This window comes from Mus musculus, chromosome 4 (assembly GCF_000001635.26).
Source record: "Mus musculus strain C57BL/6J chromosome 4, GRCm38.p6 C57BL/6J".
Classification (NCBI taxonomy): Eukaryota; Metazoa; Chordata; class Mammalia; order Rodentia; family Muridae; genus Mus; species Mus musculus.
The window spans coordinates 59,768,698-59,784,787 of NC_000070.6; the positions used below are offsets into that span (position 1 = coordinate 59,768,698).

General features: G+C 42.8%; 1 protein-coding gene across 2 annotated transcripts; it reads right to left on the bottom strand.

The window, feature by feature from the left end:
* Positions 1-939: 939 nt before the first annotated feature.
* Positions 940-15,188, bottom strand: Inip (INTS3 and NABP interacting protein). 2 transcript variants are annotated; one of them, NM_001013577.1, is made up of 5 exons: positions 15,031-15,158; positions 13,557-13,637; positions 6,750-6,852; positions 5,219-5,309; positions 945-3,762 (listed from the first exon to the last, which is right to left on the bottom strand). In NM_001013577.1, exons 2-5 carry the CDS (start codon positions 13,579-13,581, stop codon positions 3,667-3,669), a joined length of 315 nt encoding a protein of 104 aa, NP_001013595.1. In that variant the 5' UTR covers positions 13,582-13,637; positions 15,031-15,158; the 3' UTR covers positions 945-3,666. The 2 variants fall into 2 exon arrangements, with proteins under 2 accessions (XP_030109555.1, NP_001013595.1); XM_030253695.1 differs by lacking the exon at positions 13,557-13,637 and having other exon boundaries at positions 940-3,762; positions 15,031-15,188.
* Positions 15,189-16,090: the final 902 nt, after the last annotated feature.

Genomic DNA, 16,090 nt, shown 5'->3' on the forward strand with positions numbered 1-16,090 from the left:
CCCCTTTACGGTCCATGTTCATTCTTTATTTGTTACCAAAAAGGGGGGGGGGGTTAGGAGGGGAAAAAAATCACCAAGGGCACGCACTGTGCAGCACTGCAATGCAGATAAATAGGGAAGGCACTTCCTAACTGGTTGGCTTTAAAAGTCACAACAGGACTTGTGGTCACTGGTGAGAATGTGCTGGTGGGGTTGAATCAAATTACCAATTCTGTTCATCTTCTGTTCTCAGAACTGTATCTTGCCAAAGCCTTTGCCTAACGAGGCTTTGAACTCAGGAGGCTCTTTCCTGCTAAAGCAAAATTAAATGAAATCTCTCACTGATCCCGTGGAAGGAGGAATAAAACTACCCTACCTGCCTCTAAAACTACTGAGCCATTTTGGTTTTATTCTGGCACCATAAAAGTACTATCATTTCAATTATTTGGTGGCTGTCAAAATTTATCTTCCATGTCTCATGTTAAAAGCAAAACACATACACAAACACCTTTTGGGAAAGTAGAGAAGACTCAAATTGTAACACTACAAGCAATGTGGACCTAAATTTAACCTCTAGCACCCACATAAAAGCCTGGCACGTGCCTATAATCCCAGTACTGAAGAGGAGGAGGACCCCTGGGGCTTGATGGCCATGTGGTCTAACAAAATCAGTGAGCTTCAGTTTCAGTGGGAGACTCTATTTAAAAGGTAAGTCAGAGAAATTCTTATGTGGCAACCAAGGTTGGGTGTGTTCTTATATTTACTCCTTCAACAACAGTAGGTATAACTACCCAACATACCAGGGATTGTTCTGGACGCGCACACCAACGAAGGACCAGAGGGAGAAAAACCAAACTTGTTGCCCTTGAAGATGTATAGAGTAGAATATAAACTAAACACAGACATACACTTACAGAACACTTTGAAACTAACGTGCCTATTAACATATGCAGTAAACTGTTTTCTTTTTTTGTTTGTTTGTTTATTTAATGCTGATACAATGCATTAAACCATCAAGCTGCCTTTTCAGCTCAAACAGGCTGAGACTTGTACTTTAAACAACATTGGCCTAAATAAGTACAATAGTCAGTTGTGTACTGTTCCTATTTTTTGTTTTTCGAGACAGGGTTTCTCTGTAGCCCTGGCTGCTCTGGACCTCACTCTGTAGACCAGGCTGGCCTCAAACTCAGAAATCCGCCTGCCTCTGCCTCCCGAGTGCTGGGATTATAGTGTGCACCACCACTGCATGCATCACCCACCCGTGACCCCAGCAATGGATTCACTCAAGGCTTCATCCGAGTCCAGCGCTAGCTTTAACACTGCAGTTTCATCCCTAAAACTCATTCTTTTTCATACTTCTTTGGGGGTTGGGGGAGGGTTGTGCTCTCACTCTGTAGCCCAGACTGGCCTTGAATTCATAGTGATTCTCCTGCCTTAGCTGAGTGCTAGGATTACAGGCATGATCCACCACACTGGGCTTGGCTGGAAATGTGACCTTTGCCTGGGTGTCCCTTCAGTCCCTTGCCAGTTCTATCGTCTACAGACTTCTAGCCCTAGCCCAAGATGCCTGTCTTGTGCCATAACTGCTTACTTTACGACAACATGAATGCCAGAGTGGGATCCTCAACAATGTTACCTCCCCATATGCAGGTCTCTGTGACCTTTTTGTCCCTCAAACACAGCATATACCAGAGTAGATATTAATAGGTACCCACAGAAATGGGTACGTACCCGAAGCAGAGGACCACTGGAAAGTCCTCCTGGTTAGTGGGACTGGACTGTCAGCATGACAACATCTAGAACCACTACAAGATGAGCCTCTGGGCATGCCTTAGGGAATTACTGATAGTATTAACTGAGGTAGACGCTCCACCCACTGATGAGTGGCATCACTCCCTGGCTAGAATACTGGTTACATAAAGACAGCACAGTAGAATCCATTTGTTCTCGAATTCTCGACTGTGGAGGAGATGTGGCCAACTGCTTCAAGCTCCTGCTGCCTTGACCTTCCTGACCATGACAGACTGTGCCTCAAACTGTGAATCTAGATCAGCCCTTTCATCCGGGTATTTGATCTGACCCAGGAAGGGAAAACAAGCACCTAGATTACAAAGTCACATAGCAGGCAAGGTTTCAACAGCAGAAACCCTTCTCTCTGCCTAACGTCAGTAGCAGGTTCAGAAGCATGGCAGGCAGGCAGGCAGGCAGGCACAGATCTCACTGCACAGGAACTTAGCGAAATGCAAGACGAGGAAGACTACTAGGAGGTGCAGAGGGAAGCTGGATGGCCCTTTGAGGGGCAGGAGCAAGGGGGTCCCTGGGTCAGCAGCAGACACAGGGAGCAGTGTGATGACTCAGGAAGACTGCTCACTGCTGCTTCACTTGCACTGAGCAGGACGGCGTATGTGGCTGGTGAAAACACCTATAGCAAACTATCAGAAGGGAGTAAAACTGAATATTGCCCCAACTAAAGATGTTTAAATTCCCCCAACAGCAGAGAGGATGGAGATGCAGTCAGTTACCCATGGTGATGAGGCTCGGTAAAACACATCCATAACTGTTAAAGTCCTAGGTTCAATCCTTGGGTACAGAAAAATGACAGGATCCTTACAAAGTAACTCCCTCATAAAATAGAATTTTAATCATGACACCTTTGTGTAAGGTATTATAGGACTCCCTAAGCCATACTTTTCACACTTTAATCAAACTCTAATTCTATAGGGCAAAGGGAGGGTAGTGGGAGGTACATATATAAATAAGCACCTCTGTTCTTGTTCAAGTTTGGCCCTGTTGAGCAACTTGTTTAACCTATGTAAAATGGTTTAAAAGGCCTTAATTTGCCTAATTTTAAGTCTTCAATTAGATAAAAAATAGAAAATAAAACCACTCAGGCCCACCACTTCTGCAGCAACATGAAGTGAGAGTACACGTCCATTTACAGCTGCCACATTTCTTAGGCTGCTTTTCATAACAGTATTTAGTCACATCATTCATTTGCTACCACTGTAGCATTTATTTGAAAGAGACTTAAGATGAGTCTGACTGGGGAGTTTTCTTAGAAGTAGTTATTAGCTTAGAGCCTATTTCTAGATAGCTTGTTTCTTAGCACAAGCAACCACAAAGTACGTAAGCCCGCTCTTCACTTTTTTAAAAAGCATCCTCGTCTCTTTAAAGTTACGACTATTAATGGCTTTTTTGGGGTGATTTTGGTTATTTTTGAGGCACAGTCTCATATACCTTAGACTGGTCTCAAAATCACTACCTAGGCAAGGATGGCCTTGAACTTCCAATCTTCTGCCTCAATTCCTCTAGTGCTGAGATCACAGGCATGTGCCATCCTCAGAGCTTGTATGTGCAGTGATGGGGTCAAACCCAGGGCTTCCCACATGATAATTCAGTCCTTGTTGAAGGTGATGCAGAGTTCATGAGACTAAGCGATCCTGAGTCCCAGGGAAAGTCCAATGGCAGTGCAAAGAAGTCCGCCTCGGCCAGCACAGCCAGGTCCTCGCCGCCGCTCCCCGAGGTCTCAGCGCCCAGCTCCTCTTCTCTTTCCCTCACTTACTCATTCCTTTCTTTAAAGAAACAAAAGCTAAGTTCTCCAAAGTTCTGAAAGTCAGTTTGTATAGAGCTGAGTGAGAACTTTGACATTTGCTATTACAAGGTCCCTTGTCGCAGCAGGCGCTTTCTTCATTCGGGGTCAAGGCGAGGTAAAACAGGGAGAATCAGATTCCCAAAGGCAGAGTCTTGAGTTATGAAGTAGCCAGAGGAATGTGCGTGAGCATGCTGAGGAAGATAAAAAAAAACAAAACAAAACCAGCTCAGTTATGAAAAGTCACTTTTTTTTTAAACCAAGGCATTAAAATTCCTTATCCTTTCTGAATTCCTAAGATCTAGTTTGTTTACATGGACTGACCGGGACACAATTCGGATTAACACAAGGTATGGGGCATGCGTTTAGCGCCTCTTTATCTGCCTCTGTAGGGCTCTTTCTTTGTTCTCTGGCATGGGGAGAAACAGCAGCAAAGGTCACCAGACAAAAAGCCTGGGAGAGAGGGGCAGCCTGGGAAGGGACGAGAAGAGTGGCACTGGTGACTGAAACCACCAACGCTGAGGCAAGGCTGCAAAGGAACTCATTTTAAAACTATCAGTAATTTCCCCCTCGATTAAAAAAAAAGGCCTCCTTAGAATAGGGAACAAAATACCCATGGAAGAAGTTACAGAGACAAAGTTTAGAGCTAATACGAAAGGATGGACTATCCAAAGACTGCCCCATCCGGAGATCCATCCCATAATCAGCCACCAAACGCAGACACTATTGCATATGCCAGCAAGATTTTGCTGAAAGGAGCAAAGTCTATATGCCCCAGTACAGGGGAACACCAGGGCCAAGAAGCAGGAGTGGGTGGGTAGGGGAGTAGGGCGGGGGTGGGGGGGAGAGTATAGGGGACTTTCGGAATAGCATTTGAATTGTAAATGAAGAAAATATCTAATAAAAAATAGAAAAAAAAGGCCTCTTGTCATTTGAAGGAGAGATGATTTTTATAATGTCCTTTCTAATTCTGGGATTCTGCTTAAAAGCAAAGGCAATTTACACTATGCCTTTCAAATTTGTATTTTTTTAAGTTTTATGATATAGGGTTTTGCTACATAGCCTAAGCTGGCCTGGAACCACAAGAAAGATCCTCCCATGTCCACCCTTGAAGTGCTGATACTACAGGGGTTACACAGATAACCTATCCACAAAAGAAAAAGGCGGCATTTCACGGAAGATCTCTGCGAACCCGTTATCTAAGATGAATATACTACTAAACGATGGCTTTGTTTCCAAGCTGAACCATCACTTACAGCCCAACAGTAAGAGCTCTGAAATATTTCCCATGTCAGCAGCGTAGACATCGAAAACATCTAAATAACAACCCAGGAAGACAATCACATAAAGTAATGCTGTGGCAAATTGAAAATATTTACCGTGCTATTAAACTAGCCAGTTCAGTTTTCTAGCTCATTCTATGTATTCAAATTATTTTGTGAACAAGAAATCCCTTGACAAAGCAGAGCAGAGAATCAATCATGCTACATTACCATTGTAAAAGATACTTTCATTATTACTATAGTGGTCCTTCAATCCCTTTGGGCATGAGTGAACACTGGCACCACCACAACTATCTGTGGAGCAAGTTGCTTGCTATTGCCCACTGAGATAGAATGAGGAGCCGGGACGGTCGGCTCCTTCACTCACCTGCAAAGCTGCCTTCTGCTGGGCAGCGATGTGCTGCTGCTCAGCATGGTCCCGGAAGTCCTTGGTAAGAGAGGGTCTGGAGAGCGAGATGCTAAAACGGAAACCTTGGTTACTTGGCTACCAAACACAGAGACTCTCATCTTTTCTTTAAAAAAATAATTATATAAGGGGATTTATTAGATTGGCACATTTTTATTATAGTAAATTACTTTTAAAATTGAGGTTCAGCTTACATATAAAATTGTACATATTTATGGTGTGTTCTGATATCTATTTACATTAAAATTATGAAATCAAACTGAATAACCAATCCATCATATGCCAATATTTTTTATTATGAGATAGATACAAGACCTCCATAATTTTCAGGTACACATAATTATTAACTAATCACAATGCTGTACAATAAATCTGAAGAAGTATCACCTGTTTTGTTTTGTTAATCTGTGGTACTAAGAATCATACCCAAGGCTTCAAGCTCACTAAGCAGACTGGACCACTGAGCCAATCCCTAAGCCAGTATGGATTTACACTGAATCTTACAGTCTTATCTTATCAATTCTCTTGTTTTGTGTCAGGCACGTATGGAGATCAGTTCTCTGTATCACATGAGTCTTGGGGACGTCAGGCTTGGAGGAAAGAGCTCATCACCTACTGAGCCAGCGCTCAGGCCCTGTAGATTCTTTGTGTAGGGACACAAAGACATCTCTAAGCTGATTATAGTGGTGCATTCCTATAATACCAGGACTTCAGGGATGGACACAAAATTCTAGGCCAGCCAAAGCTACACAGCAAAATCAGTTTATAAAACTTAATAAATAAAAATTTTAAAAGACCTTCTAGAATAAAAGCATCTACCTTCCCATTATCTACATTAATTTATAAAGAAAGCCTATGTTATCTGTATGGGAATTCAAGTAATCTATACTATAGGTTTCATAATTTACAGCCCCTCTAACTCAGTCTGTCATCATCCTTACTATTTTATTCTTTTGTTTTTGTTTTTGAGACAGAGTTTCTCTGTGTAGCCCTGGTTGTTCTGGAACTAGCCCTGTAAACCAGGATGGCCTCAAACTCCCAGAAATCCCAGACATCTAGCCTCCCAGGTGCCGGGATTAAAGATGCGCACCACCACACTGGACTTTTAATAAAACTGTTAGCCAACAGCATGATTCTCACCAACAGTAAAACATCATTGTCTATCTGATGATTGAACTTAGGATAGCCATGTCCCACACAGGCGTAACAACTGTGAACTTTCAGAAAAACCTGGCAGTCACTTATTCATGAGATTGTAAAGCAGCTCCTGGATAGCTGGCTCTGTGCTAAGCACTGGGATCTATGGGTATGTAGAACAAATCTCAGACAACAGCAGCCGTGATGAATACAATGCCATGCTATAATGGGAATGAACACAGAAGTTTGTGAGTAAGGGAAGCTCAGAGTGTAGACCTAATTCTGACGTTACGGGACCTCCAGAGAGCTGAAGGCACTGCTTTTCCCTGGAAGGACGATTAAGAACGGCCAATACCTAGCTCCAGGGTGGCTTGTTGAAGATTGGTTCTGCATAAGTAGTTTTCTTTTCTCTTTGTCCAGTTCAGCCAAAATTGCAACTCTATTTTTATTTTGAAAACCTGAAAAAGAAAAGGGATGGAGAATTAGAAGCATTTTAGAGCGAGGCCATGTAGAAACCAGAAAACAAAATTCCTCTTCTCTAACACGGTCATACCGGCCATGTCCCAGCAACTTTAAGAGCATAAAACACTACCAGACTTGGAGGCACACACTTATAATTCCAGCTCTTGAGAGGTGGAGTTCAAGGCCAGCCTGGGCTGTATTAGACCCTATCTCTTAAAACAAAACACAAACAAACAAAAACCCAATAGGTCAGTAGGTAATATTTGCTAAATATGCACAAAACCCTGGATTCAGTCTCCAACATAGTATAAAGCAGATGAGGGGGTGCATACCTACACCTGTGAGACAGAGGCAGAAAGATCAGAAGTTCACAATCACCATCTTTCACTAAGCAGCCCATTCAAGGCCAGTCTGGGCTATATGATACCCTGGCTTAAAAACAACAACAAAAACCCAAAAGCCCAGTAATGGCAGCATATGTTCTCAGGAGACCGAAGCAGGTGGGTTGCTTTGAGTTCCAAGCCAACCAGTGCTAGTTCAATCCTTAAAAAACAAAACAAAACAAAACAAAACAAAACAGGGCGTGTGTGTGTGTGTGTGTGTGTGTGTGTGTGTGAGAGAGAGAGAGAGAGAGAGAGAGAGAGAGAGGATGGCTCATCAGTTAGGCGCATTGGCTGAGAGAGAGAGAGAGAGAGAGAGAGAGAGAGAGAGAGAGAGAGGATGGCTCATCAGTTAGGCGCATTGGCTGCTCTCCAGAGTACCTGGGTTCAATTCTTAGCACCCATGTGGCAGCTCACAACACTTACTACAGTCCCAGGGCATCTGATGCCATCTTCTAGCCTCTGTAGGCACCAGACATGCTTATCGTGCACAGACATACATGTAAGCAAAACACCCATACATTTAAAAAAAATATACACACACACACACAAAATAAAAACAGTCCCCCGCCCCCCGCAAAGAACACAGTAGCTGGGCACGTAAGCAAAATAAAAATGACTGAGGACTTTGGCCTTGGATATACCAGGCAAGCATTCTACCACTAACTATAATCCCAGCACCAAGATTCTAATCTAAATAATTTTGGTCACCAAGGTATGGGTTATAGCATTTATTTTGGACAAAATCTGGTAGCTCAACATATTGCACAGCCAAATCTACAGGTCTGTAAACTGTTTTATGAAAAAAATTATTATGTATAGTCAGATCAAATTCTCAGCTACTTTCATTCAGAAATGATACTTTTTTTTTTTTCTCAAGAAACAACTAAAGAACTGCAAGTGACCAGACCAGAAAGGAATCCTAAGAAGTAGAGCACAACTTATGGAATAGAGACATCTCCTTTTATCAAATACTTAGCATTTGACTTGATTCTAAGCTTCAAACTTAGATAAGATCTCAGCACATGTTGCAAAGAGTCCTGAAGTAGCTGGGCAGTGGTGGTTCAAGCCTCTGATCCCAGCACTCAGGAGGCAGAAACAGGCGGATCTAAGTTCAAGGCCAGCCTGCTATACAGAGTGAGTTTAAGGATATTCAGGGCTACACAGAGAAACCCTGTCTCAAAACAAATCAAAACAAATCCAAATTAAATGCCAATATGTCAACAGTGAAGGACTCTACTCTAAATCCTCAGATCTCTAGCATCTCTCTGCAAACCTATCTCATGATCTGCTAACAAGGGATGTGTGCCCCACAGCAGCAAGAGACCAGAATCAAAAGGCATATATATTCTCCCCCTACAGGCCATTCTCAAGCTTTATAATCCCGAGCACTCTTATGTCCTTAGGTGTCTACAGCTGATGATACCTAGAAAACAAAGCAAAGCACAACAAAACTCACAAAGGATATTGAGGAGAGGAGACAATTAGAGATCTAGAGTGGACTATAGAATGAGAGTATTTTCAAGCAGAGAAGACCTAAGCACACTTAAATACCCATGTGACGGACTGTGAGAATTTTACACTAATTTAGAACTAGTAGGTGGAAAACATCCCATAGAGGGAGAGGCCGGTTAGGATGGCATGGGATATAAAACATTCATAGATACTGGCCTAACCACACATAGCTGGAACTTGCAGTTCTGAATTTAACCAGGCACCAGCAACCTGGCTATGGCCAGAAGTTTGGGGAAATATATCTATGCTGTATCCACTTTAGCATTTTATCCTCTCCCAGTTTCCGTCTCTGCTCTTGTTATACCACCAAATGCTAGTAACAGCAGACTCCTTTTGAATAGCTGACTATGACAGTACATTCTGACCTTTCTAAAAAGATGATTTTATGAGCCTTCCAGAGAACTCTTCATCCTAACTCTAAACCCTTTTCCTGATGACATGCTCCCTTAGGACAATAGGGTATCCACATCAACTGTCATGTCACTGGAATGCCCCCTTCTCTTTCCCAGATAGTGAAAAGTGCCTCAGGCGGGCCAAGAATAGAATGTCCAGGGAAGGCGAGCTTGTCCCAAGGACAGTGGAAACAGAACAGTACTGCATGTAACAGGCATCCACACTGTTCTCCTCTGGTGTCAGTCATTGTTTGGTCAGACAAGAGCAAAGCAGCTAATGATGTCACTGAGTATGTAGAGTGACTTCCTCAGTAAAGACACACTACAGAGCTGGGTATGATGACCCAACTCACACTTTGAAGGCACTCTAACGTCAGAGGTAGAAGCAGCAAGATCAAGAGTTCAAGGCCATCTTCAGCTGCATAGTAAGGTTTTGAGGCCAGCAAGGGCTACATCAGACCATTAAAAACAAACAAACAAACAAACAAACAACCCACAAAGTTGACTTTAAAAGACAAAAAAAGCCAGTTTAGGATAACCTGACTGTCAATTAAAATATTAAAAAGAGAACCCAGGTGTGATAGATCACACCAATAACCCCAGTCCAAGAGCTCAAACAGGAAAACTGCTAGGAATTCAAGGCCAACCTGGACTACTAGTAAGAAATGAATTCTAAGACACCATAAGCTAAAAAGAGACTGGGAGAGGGAGAAAGACACAGAGAGGGAGAAAGACAAGAGGAGATTCCCAGAATTACAGCTTGAGTAACTGTTAGGCTACTCAACTATTTATTAGGCTTTTGAAATTCCCAGGTGCTTTTATTTATGGAGGGTTTACACTATATGACAACTAACTTTTAAAAATAAGTTCGGCCGGGCAGTGGTGGCGCACGCCTGTAATCCAGCACTTGGGAGGCAGAGGCAGGTGGATTTCTCAGTTCAAGACCAGCCTGGTCTACAGAGTGAGTTCCAGGACAGCCAGGACTGCGCAGAGAAGCCCTGTCTCAAAAAAACAAAACAAAAACAAACAAACAAAAAAAAGTTCCTATCCAGCACTGAATGTTTCGTCTTAGAAAATTTTTGAAAGGATTTTTGCTTTGCCTTTGTAATTATTGCTTTATAAACATACATAATACCCCAGAATGCTTTCAAATAAAAGAAATATCAAGTCTATACGTTGCTCAACTGTAATGAAAATTTAAAGAGTATAATAGTTGTTACCTTGAGCTGGGTATAATGATAATACTGAAACCCCAGTACTTGAAGGCAGTGCTATGTTGTCACAACCTAGAGGCCACCCTGGTTTATACCTTCAGTTTAAAGCCACCCAGCAAGGCATCTCAAAACAAACAAGAAAAACTAACAGTTTATTTATGTAACAATTTCTTTTTTCTTTTCTTTTTGTAGTAGTTGAAGATGATCTCTCATTTTTGATCTTCCTGCCTCCACCTCCCAAGTGCTGAGAATACAATTAAAAGCTACCACATGTGAAAACCAAAGTTATCTTTTAAATTTTAATTTACTGATCCATAAAACTCTGCCTCTGAACTGTAAGGCCCTTGCCCAAGGACAGATGGTTCCTGAGATATAACAAGCCACACATACACTGTTCTTAACTATTCTCACAAATCTACCCAGTGTGCTTAACTACCTTCTAGGCTCTCCCAATAAAGCCAATAATTAAGTAAGTACAATGGATATTTGGCCCTTGCACCAGAGACATTAATGAATTATAAGGCATATACTAACACTCATTTAAAAAAAAAATCATGTTTCTTCAGATGCAGAGACCTACAGCCAAACATTAGAGAGAGCTTGGGGAACCACAAGAAAACCTACAAAAATCAACTAACCTTGGCCCTTAGAAACTACTGCCAATCAGAGAGCATGCATGCCTGGGACAAGCCTAGGCCTTCTGCACCTGTGTAACAGTTGTGCAGCTTTGTCTTCATGTGGGACTCCTAACAGCCGGAGGAGGAGCTGTCTCTGACTGTTACCTGACTGCTGTTGGACCCTGTCCACTAATTGGGCTGCCTTGTCTAGCCTCAGTAGGAGGAGATGTGCCTAGTCTTACTGCAGCTTGATATGCCAAGGTGGGTCGATATCCATAAGATTCCCTCCCCTCTTCTGTGGAGATATGGGGGAGGGGATATGAAAGAGAGGAAATGGGAGAAGAGGAGGGGAGGAAGCCATAATCTGTATGTAAAATGAATAAATAAAAATAAAAATAAAATAAAATGTATACTTTAAAATGTAAAAAAAGAAAATCATGTTTCTTTCCGTTACTATTTAAGATAACCAAGGCATTTGATAATCAACCTCCATCTAATTTCTATGCACACAAACAACAGAGAAGTAGAGATGTTATACTAAAGGTGGTAAAATACAATGAAGATTTAAAATTTTTATTGAGGAGCTGCAGAGATGACTCAGCAATCAAGAGCTGCGGTTGCTATTTCAGAAGACCGAGGTTTGATTGCCAGCACCCATACGTCTAGGGGAGTGGAGATTGTCTAGCCTCCAAGGGCAATGCATGCATGGAGGCAATACAGGCAAAACATTCAAACGTGTGAGAGTTCCAGGCTAGCCAGATGGCAATGGTCCCAGCACCCTGGATACACAGACAGGCATATCCTTGTAAATTTGACGCCACCCTTGTCTACAGAGTGAATTCCAGGATAGCCAGAGCTACATGGAGAAACTCTGTCTTGAAAAACAAAAACAAAGAAAGCAAAAGAACAAAACCAAACAAAAACCCTGGCCAAGCCAGGTCTATACAGTAAAGACCCTATCTCAAAACAAATAAATGAACATCAACAAGTATTAATTTTTAAAAAACTTTTGAGCATCAATGAATATTAATTTTTTAAACTTTTCACTGAAAATCTTCAAGTCTATAGAACATGATATAGACTCCCCCTGCTGGTGTCCAATAGCAGCAGCTCCATGGTGATACCAACAGAATTCCTAACGGCAATGAAAGTCAAATGACTTAACCAACTAGTTACTCTTTAGGTTTTGGATGCTTCATAGTAGATCTGACTATGAGCCAACAAAAAGCTACACTAACAGGGGTTGTTCCTACTGTAATTGCAGAGAGAAAAGTTAGAATGAGATAATTTATATGTTTTTATTGTGTGGCTTTTTTTAGTATTTTTTTTTTCTTTCCTAAATGGATTTCTCATAGTTTTCATTGTGGTTCAGTTTGGGCAGAGGTTGGGGGGTACTGAGGATCAAATACAAATTACTTTAATCTGAACCTTTCAAAAGAAGTTAAGAGACCATAAATACAACCTTTACCTGAGATGATGAATCAAACATACCTAAAAGTCAAATGGTTCGGGCCTGATGTGGAAAGAGACCTGTTTCAATTATTGGCATAAAAATACTTACAAAATGATAGCTAATACCTTTACCAGGTGTGGTGGCACATGCTTTTGATTCCAGCACTAGGGAGGCAGGCAGAGCTCTATGTTGGAGGCCAGCCTAGTCTACATAGTGTGTTCCAGGCAGCCAAGACTACATACCTTGTCTCAAAAAAAAAAAAAAAAAAAAAAAAAAAAAGAATCTGGCCATACTTGTAAGCCTAAGCAATTAAGAGGTTGACACAAGTCCAAGACATAGCCCTCAGAAAGCTAAAAACACGTGAATACATTTTTATTTCAACAAAACATTTTTTAAAAATTTCCTTAACAGCAACTTGTACCTAACCTGATTTGATTAAAAACGTAACAGGTGAAATGACTGAAACTTTTATAGCAATGAAGATAAAGGCATGGTTATTATCTGACAACGGTTTTAAAAGCAAGAAAACAGATGCCAGAGGATACAGTTTATGATGTGGGCTGGGGAGGTGGTTCAGTGGTTAAGCACTTGTTCCCAAAAATCATGAGGACCAGGGTTTAGATCCCGAGAACCCACATATATGTAGCATAATTTCAGCCTTGGAAGGCAGAGAGGGGAACGGTAGAGAAAGCTGGCTAGCGAGAGTAGCCAATGGGCAAGCCCTGGATTTGACTGAGAGACCCTGCCTCAATGAATTAGGTGCAAAGTGCTGGAAGATGATCCTCGATGTTAACCTCTAGTCTCCACATGCACGCCCACCCCTACACACACATGCACCCATACACATGCAAACATGCAGATACACAGATGCACGCTATACAAAAGTAAATAGAAGGAAAAAAGTTTACGATGTGAATCACTAATCTTGACAGGTTAAAGTAAAGAATTAGTAATGTTAAAAAATATGTTGCTAATACAGTGCTAAACTGATTTTAAATTGGGAGATTCCACTTTGCTATTCATAATTCTGGATGCAGTAACTGCTCTATACTAAATTTTCTCTACCTCAAATATATTTACTGTATGGGAGAACGTTCCTAGTAATAACAGAAGTCCCAGCATGCATTACCTTGTCCTGAAGGATTTGCTGCCATCTTCCTATTCTGGGTCAATTATATTCAGTGGCCACTGATCAGGACTTTACAATCATCTGTAAAAAAATTTTTGTGCACACATAAAATGCACTGGCCTTAAATTACAGACTCAAAAAAGAACAGCTAGGCTGAGTTTGGTTTCTTAGTCTCTTAAGAAAGATACACGTAAAAAACACAGACTTAAATCAGAAATTTAGCTCTGCAAATTCCTCATGCACTTCATTAAATGAACATTTTTTTTTTCTAGGACTTAAGTTGTTAATACCAACATTTAGCATAACTTTTAATTTACATCATCAAGATGTATTTACCAAATATATCAACCTTTTGTAAAGTATCCACATAATCAGTGCTAGGAAGAAAAATAAAATTCTATAAAAAGCACTCTCCGTTCATTTAAAAAACAAATTCCAGCATTTGCTGTGCTGGTGAAAGAAAGAAGGAAAGAAAGAACCAACCAACCTAACAAGTATCTACTCTGCGCCATATATTGTGTAAGATGTGTCCCCAAAAATGTTTTTTAATGAGCATTTTTATGTACGTGGAGGCCAACAGTCACAAAACTAGTAAGGAAACCTGGACTCCTGGTTCCTTTGTGTGTGTGGTGCATGTGTGAGCAGGGCAGGAAAAGGCATCAGATGCCTTGTGCTATCACTCTCTACCTTCTTCCCTTGAAAACAGGGTCTCTCACTGAGCCCGGAGCTAGGCTGCCACCCTCACCGATCCTCCGTCTCTGCCTTCCCTCAGCTCTGGGGTGCAGGTGTCTGTCTTCGGCCATGGATGCCGGGAGATTCCAACACAGACCCTAATGCTTGGGCAAGTGCTCTTACCGGCTGAGCCACCTCTCCAACCCCAAGCCTGCTCATCTCTAAGTTTAGAAATAAAAGTTTTGCATTTGGCCACGCCGGAATCACAAGACAAACTCCTCGACCCTTGAGTTTCATTCAAGTAATCACACGGGATTGGGGATGGAGGGGGCGGGGGAAGGAAAACTAATTTAACAAATGTGCTCTTTAAAAACGTGACCGCGCATAGCGGTAATTCCAGCCCTCTGGAAGATGAGGCAGAAGAACCCCGAGTACCCGGCCAACCAGGGCTACACAGCCCGACCCTGACTCAAAACAAAACAAGGCGCGAACGGGATTGCGGAAGTAGAGAACTATTGTTGAGCGAAGACACGAGCTCTAAGCAGATGCCGGGTGGAAAGGACTCGCGTCTCCCACGGCTGGGGCTGGAGCACGGCATGGGCGAAGCCGAGCTCGTACCGAAGGCTATCAAGGCCACCCTGAGAAAGGGTCAGGGTGACCCAGGAGTCCCCGCCCGCGCGCGGGGTGGGCGAAACCCAACGGGAAGTGAGAAACCCTCGCACACTATGCCGCGCGAGGCCGCTGCCCCGTGGCCAGCGTTCGGGCCACCCTTCTCTTGGCGTCACCAGTCCTTTTTACTTACCCGGAATGCGAGGAGCCTGGAGAAAGCTCGCTGTCCGGTCGCAGCCGTGCAGGGGGGCGCGCCCACGCAGAACCCGGCGAGAGTGCAGCAATGCACCGCGCTACAACCTTCCCGCCGGCACCAACTTCCGCCTCCTGACTGACGGGCCCCCTGGAAGCGGAAGTCCCGCCTATCGACTGGACGCAACGGACGCTACCCCAAGTGATTCGTAGTTTAAGCGTTTCTTCGGCCGGAAAGGGTTTCCCTTCCGAAGAATGACAGTCGAAGAGGCTCACGGGAGATGCAGGCCGTACAATTGGGGGCGGAGCCAAACGCTGATTGGCAGGAATAGAGCAGGGTCCCTAGCACCTAAATTGATTCTTTTTTTTTCCCCTTCAGGTTTGCAGGAGATTAGCTGTCTGTCTGTCTGTCTGTCTGTCTGTCTGTCTGTCTGTCTGTCAGGATTTATTTAACCCTGATGTTAATCCACTTCAGTAGAGCTTCAGAGGGAGGTTGAGCACACTTTCAGGTTTTAACAACCATCCCAGGAATATTTTTGTTGTTTACCGTCTGAGTCAATAATTATACACAAGGTGAGCACTAAATAGGTACAAGTTTTCACTAGTGTGCATAATCTGAATTTTAAAAATGAAAGTGTCGGCTGAGAGCAGTGAGGCATGCTTTTGATCCCAGCACTCTTGGAGGCAGAGACGGATCTCGGATCTCTCGAAGTTTGAGGCCATCCAGGTCTGCATAGCAAACTCCAGGACAGTCAGGATTACACAGAGAAACCCCCGACTCAAAAGCAAACAAACAAAAGAGTGAACGCCACACCAAGATGCTACTGGAAGTTACCCTATGCTGCATAGCCTCACGCTAAATCCAGACGTTTACCTTAAGACGTAAAAGCGTTTGCCAGGCGGTGGTGGCGTGGGGGGGGGGGGGGGGGGGCAGAGCCAGGCATAGCTCTATGAATTCAAGGCCAACCTTCAAAGCGAGTTCCAGGACAGCCAGGGCTACCCAGAGAAACCCTATTTGCAAACAAACAAACAAATAAACAGAAATGCAAAAGACATAAATA

What these genes read in the sequence shown, in the direction of transcription:
- Inip (NM_001013577.1), bottom strand. Translation starts at nt 13,581, where the DNA reads ATGGCAGCAAATCCTTCAGGACAAG. An exon ending in AGCAAATCCTTCAGGACAAG is followed by an intron (nt 6,853 to 13,556) that starts GTAATGCATGCT and finishes TTTCTTTTTCAG; the next exon opens with GTTTTCAAAATAAAAATAGA. An exon ending in ACAAGCCACCCTGGAGCTAG is followed by an intron (nt 5,310 to 6,749) that starts GTATTGGCCGTT and finishes TTTCCGTTTTAG; the next exon opens with CATCTCGCTCTCCAGACCCT.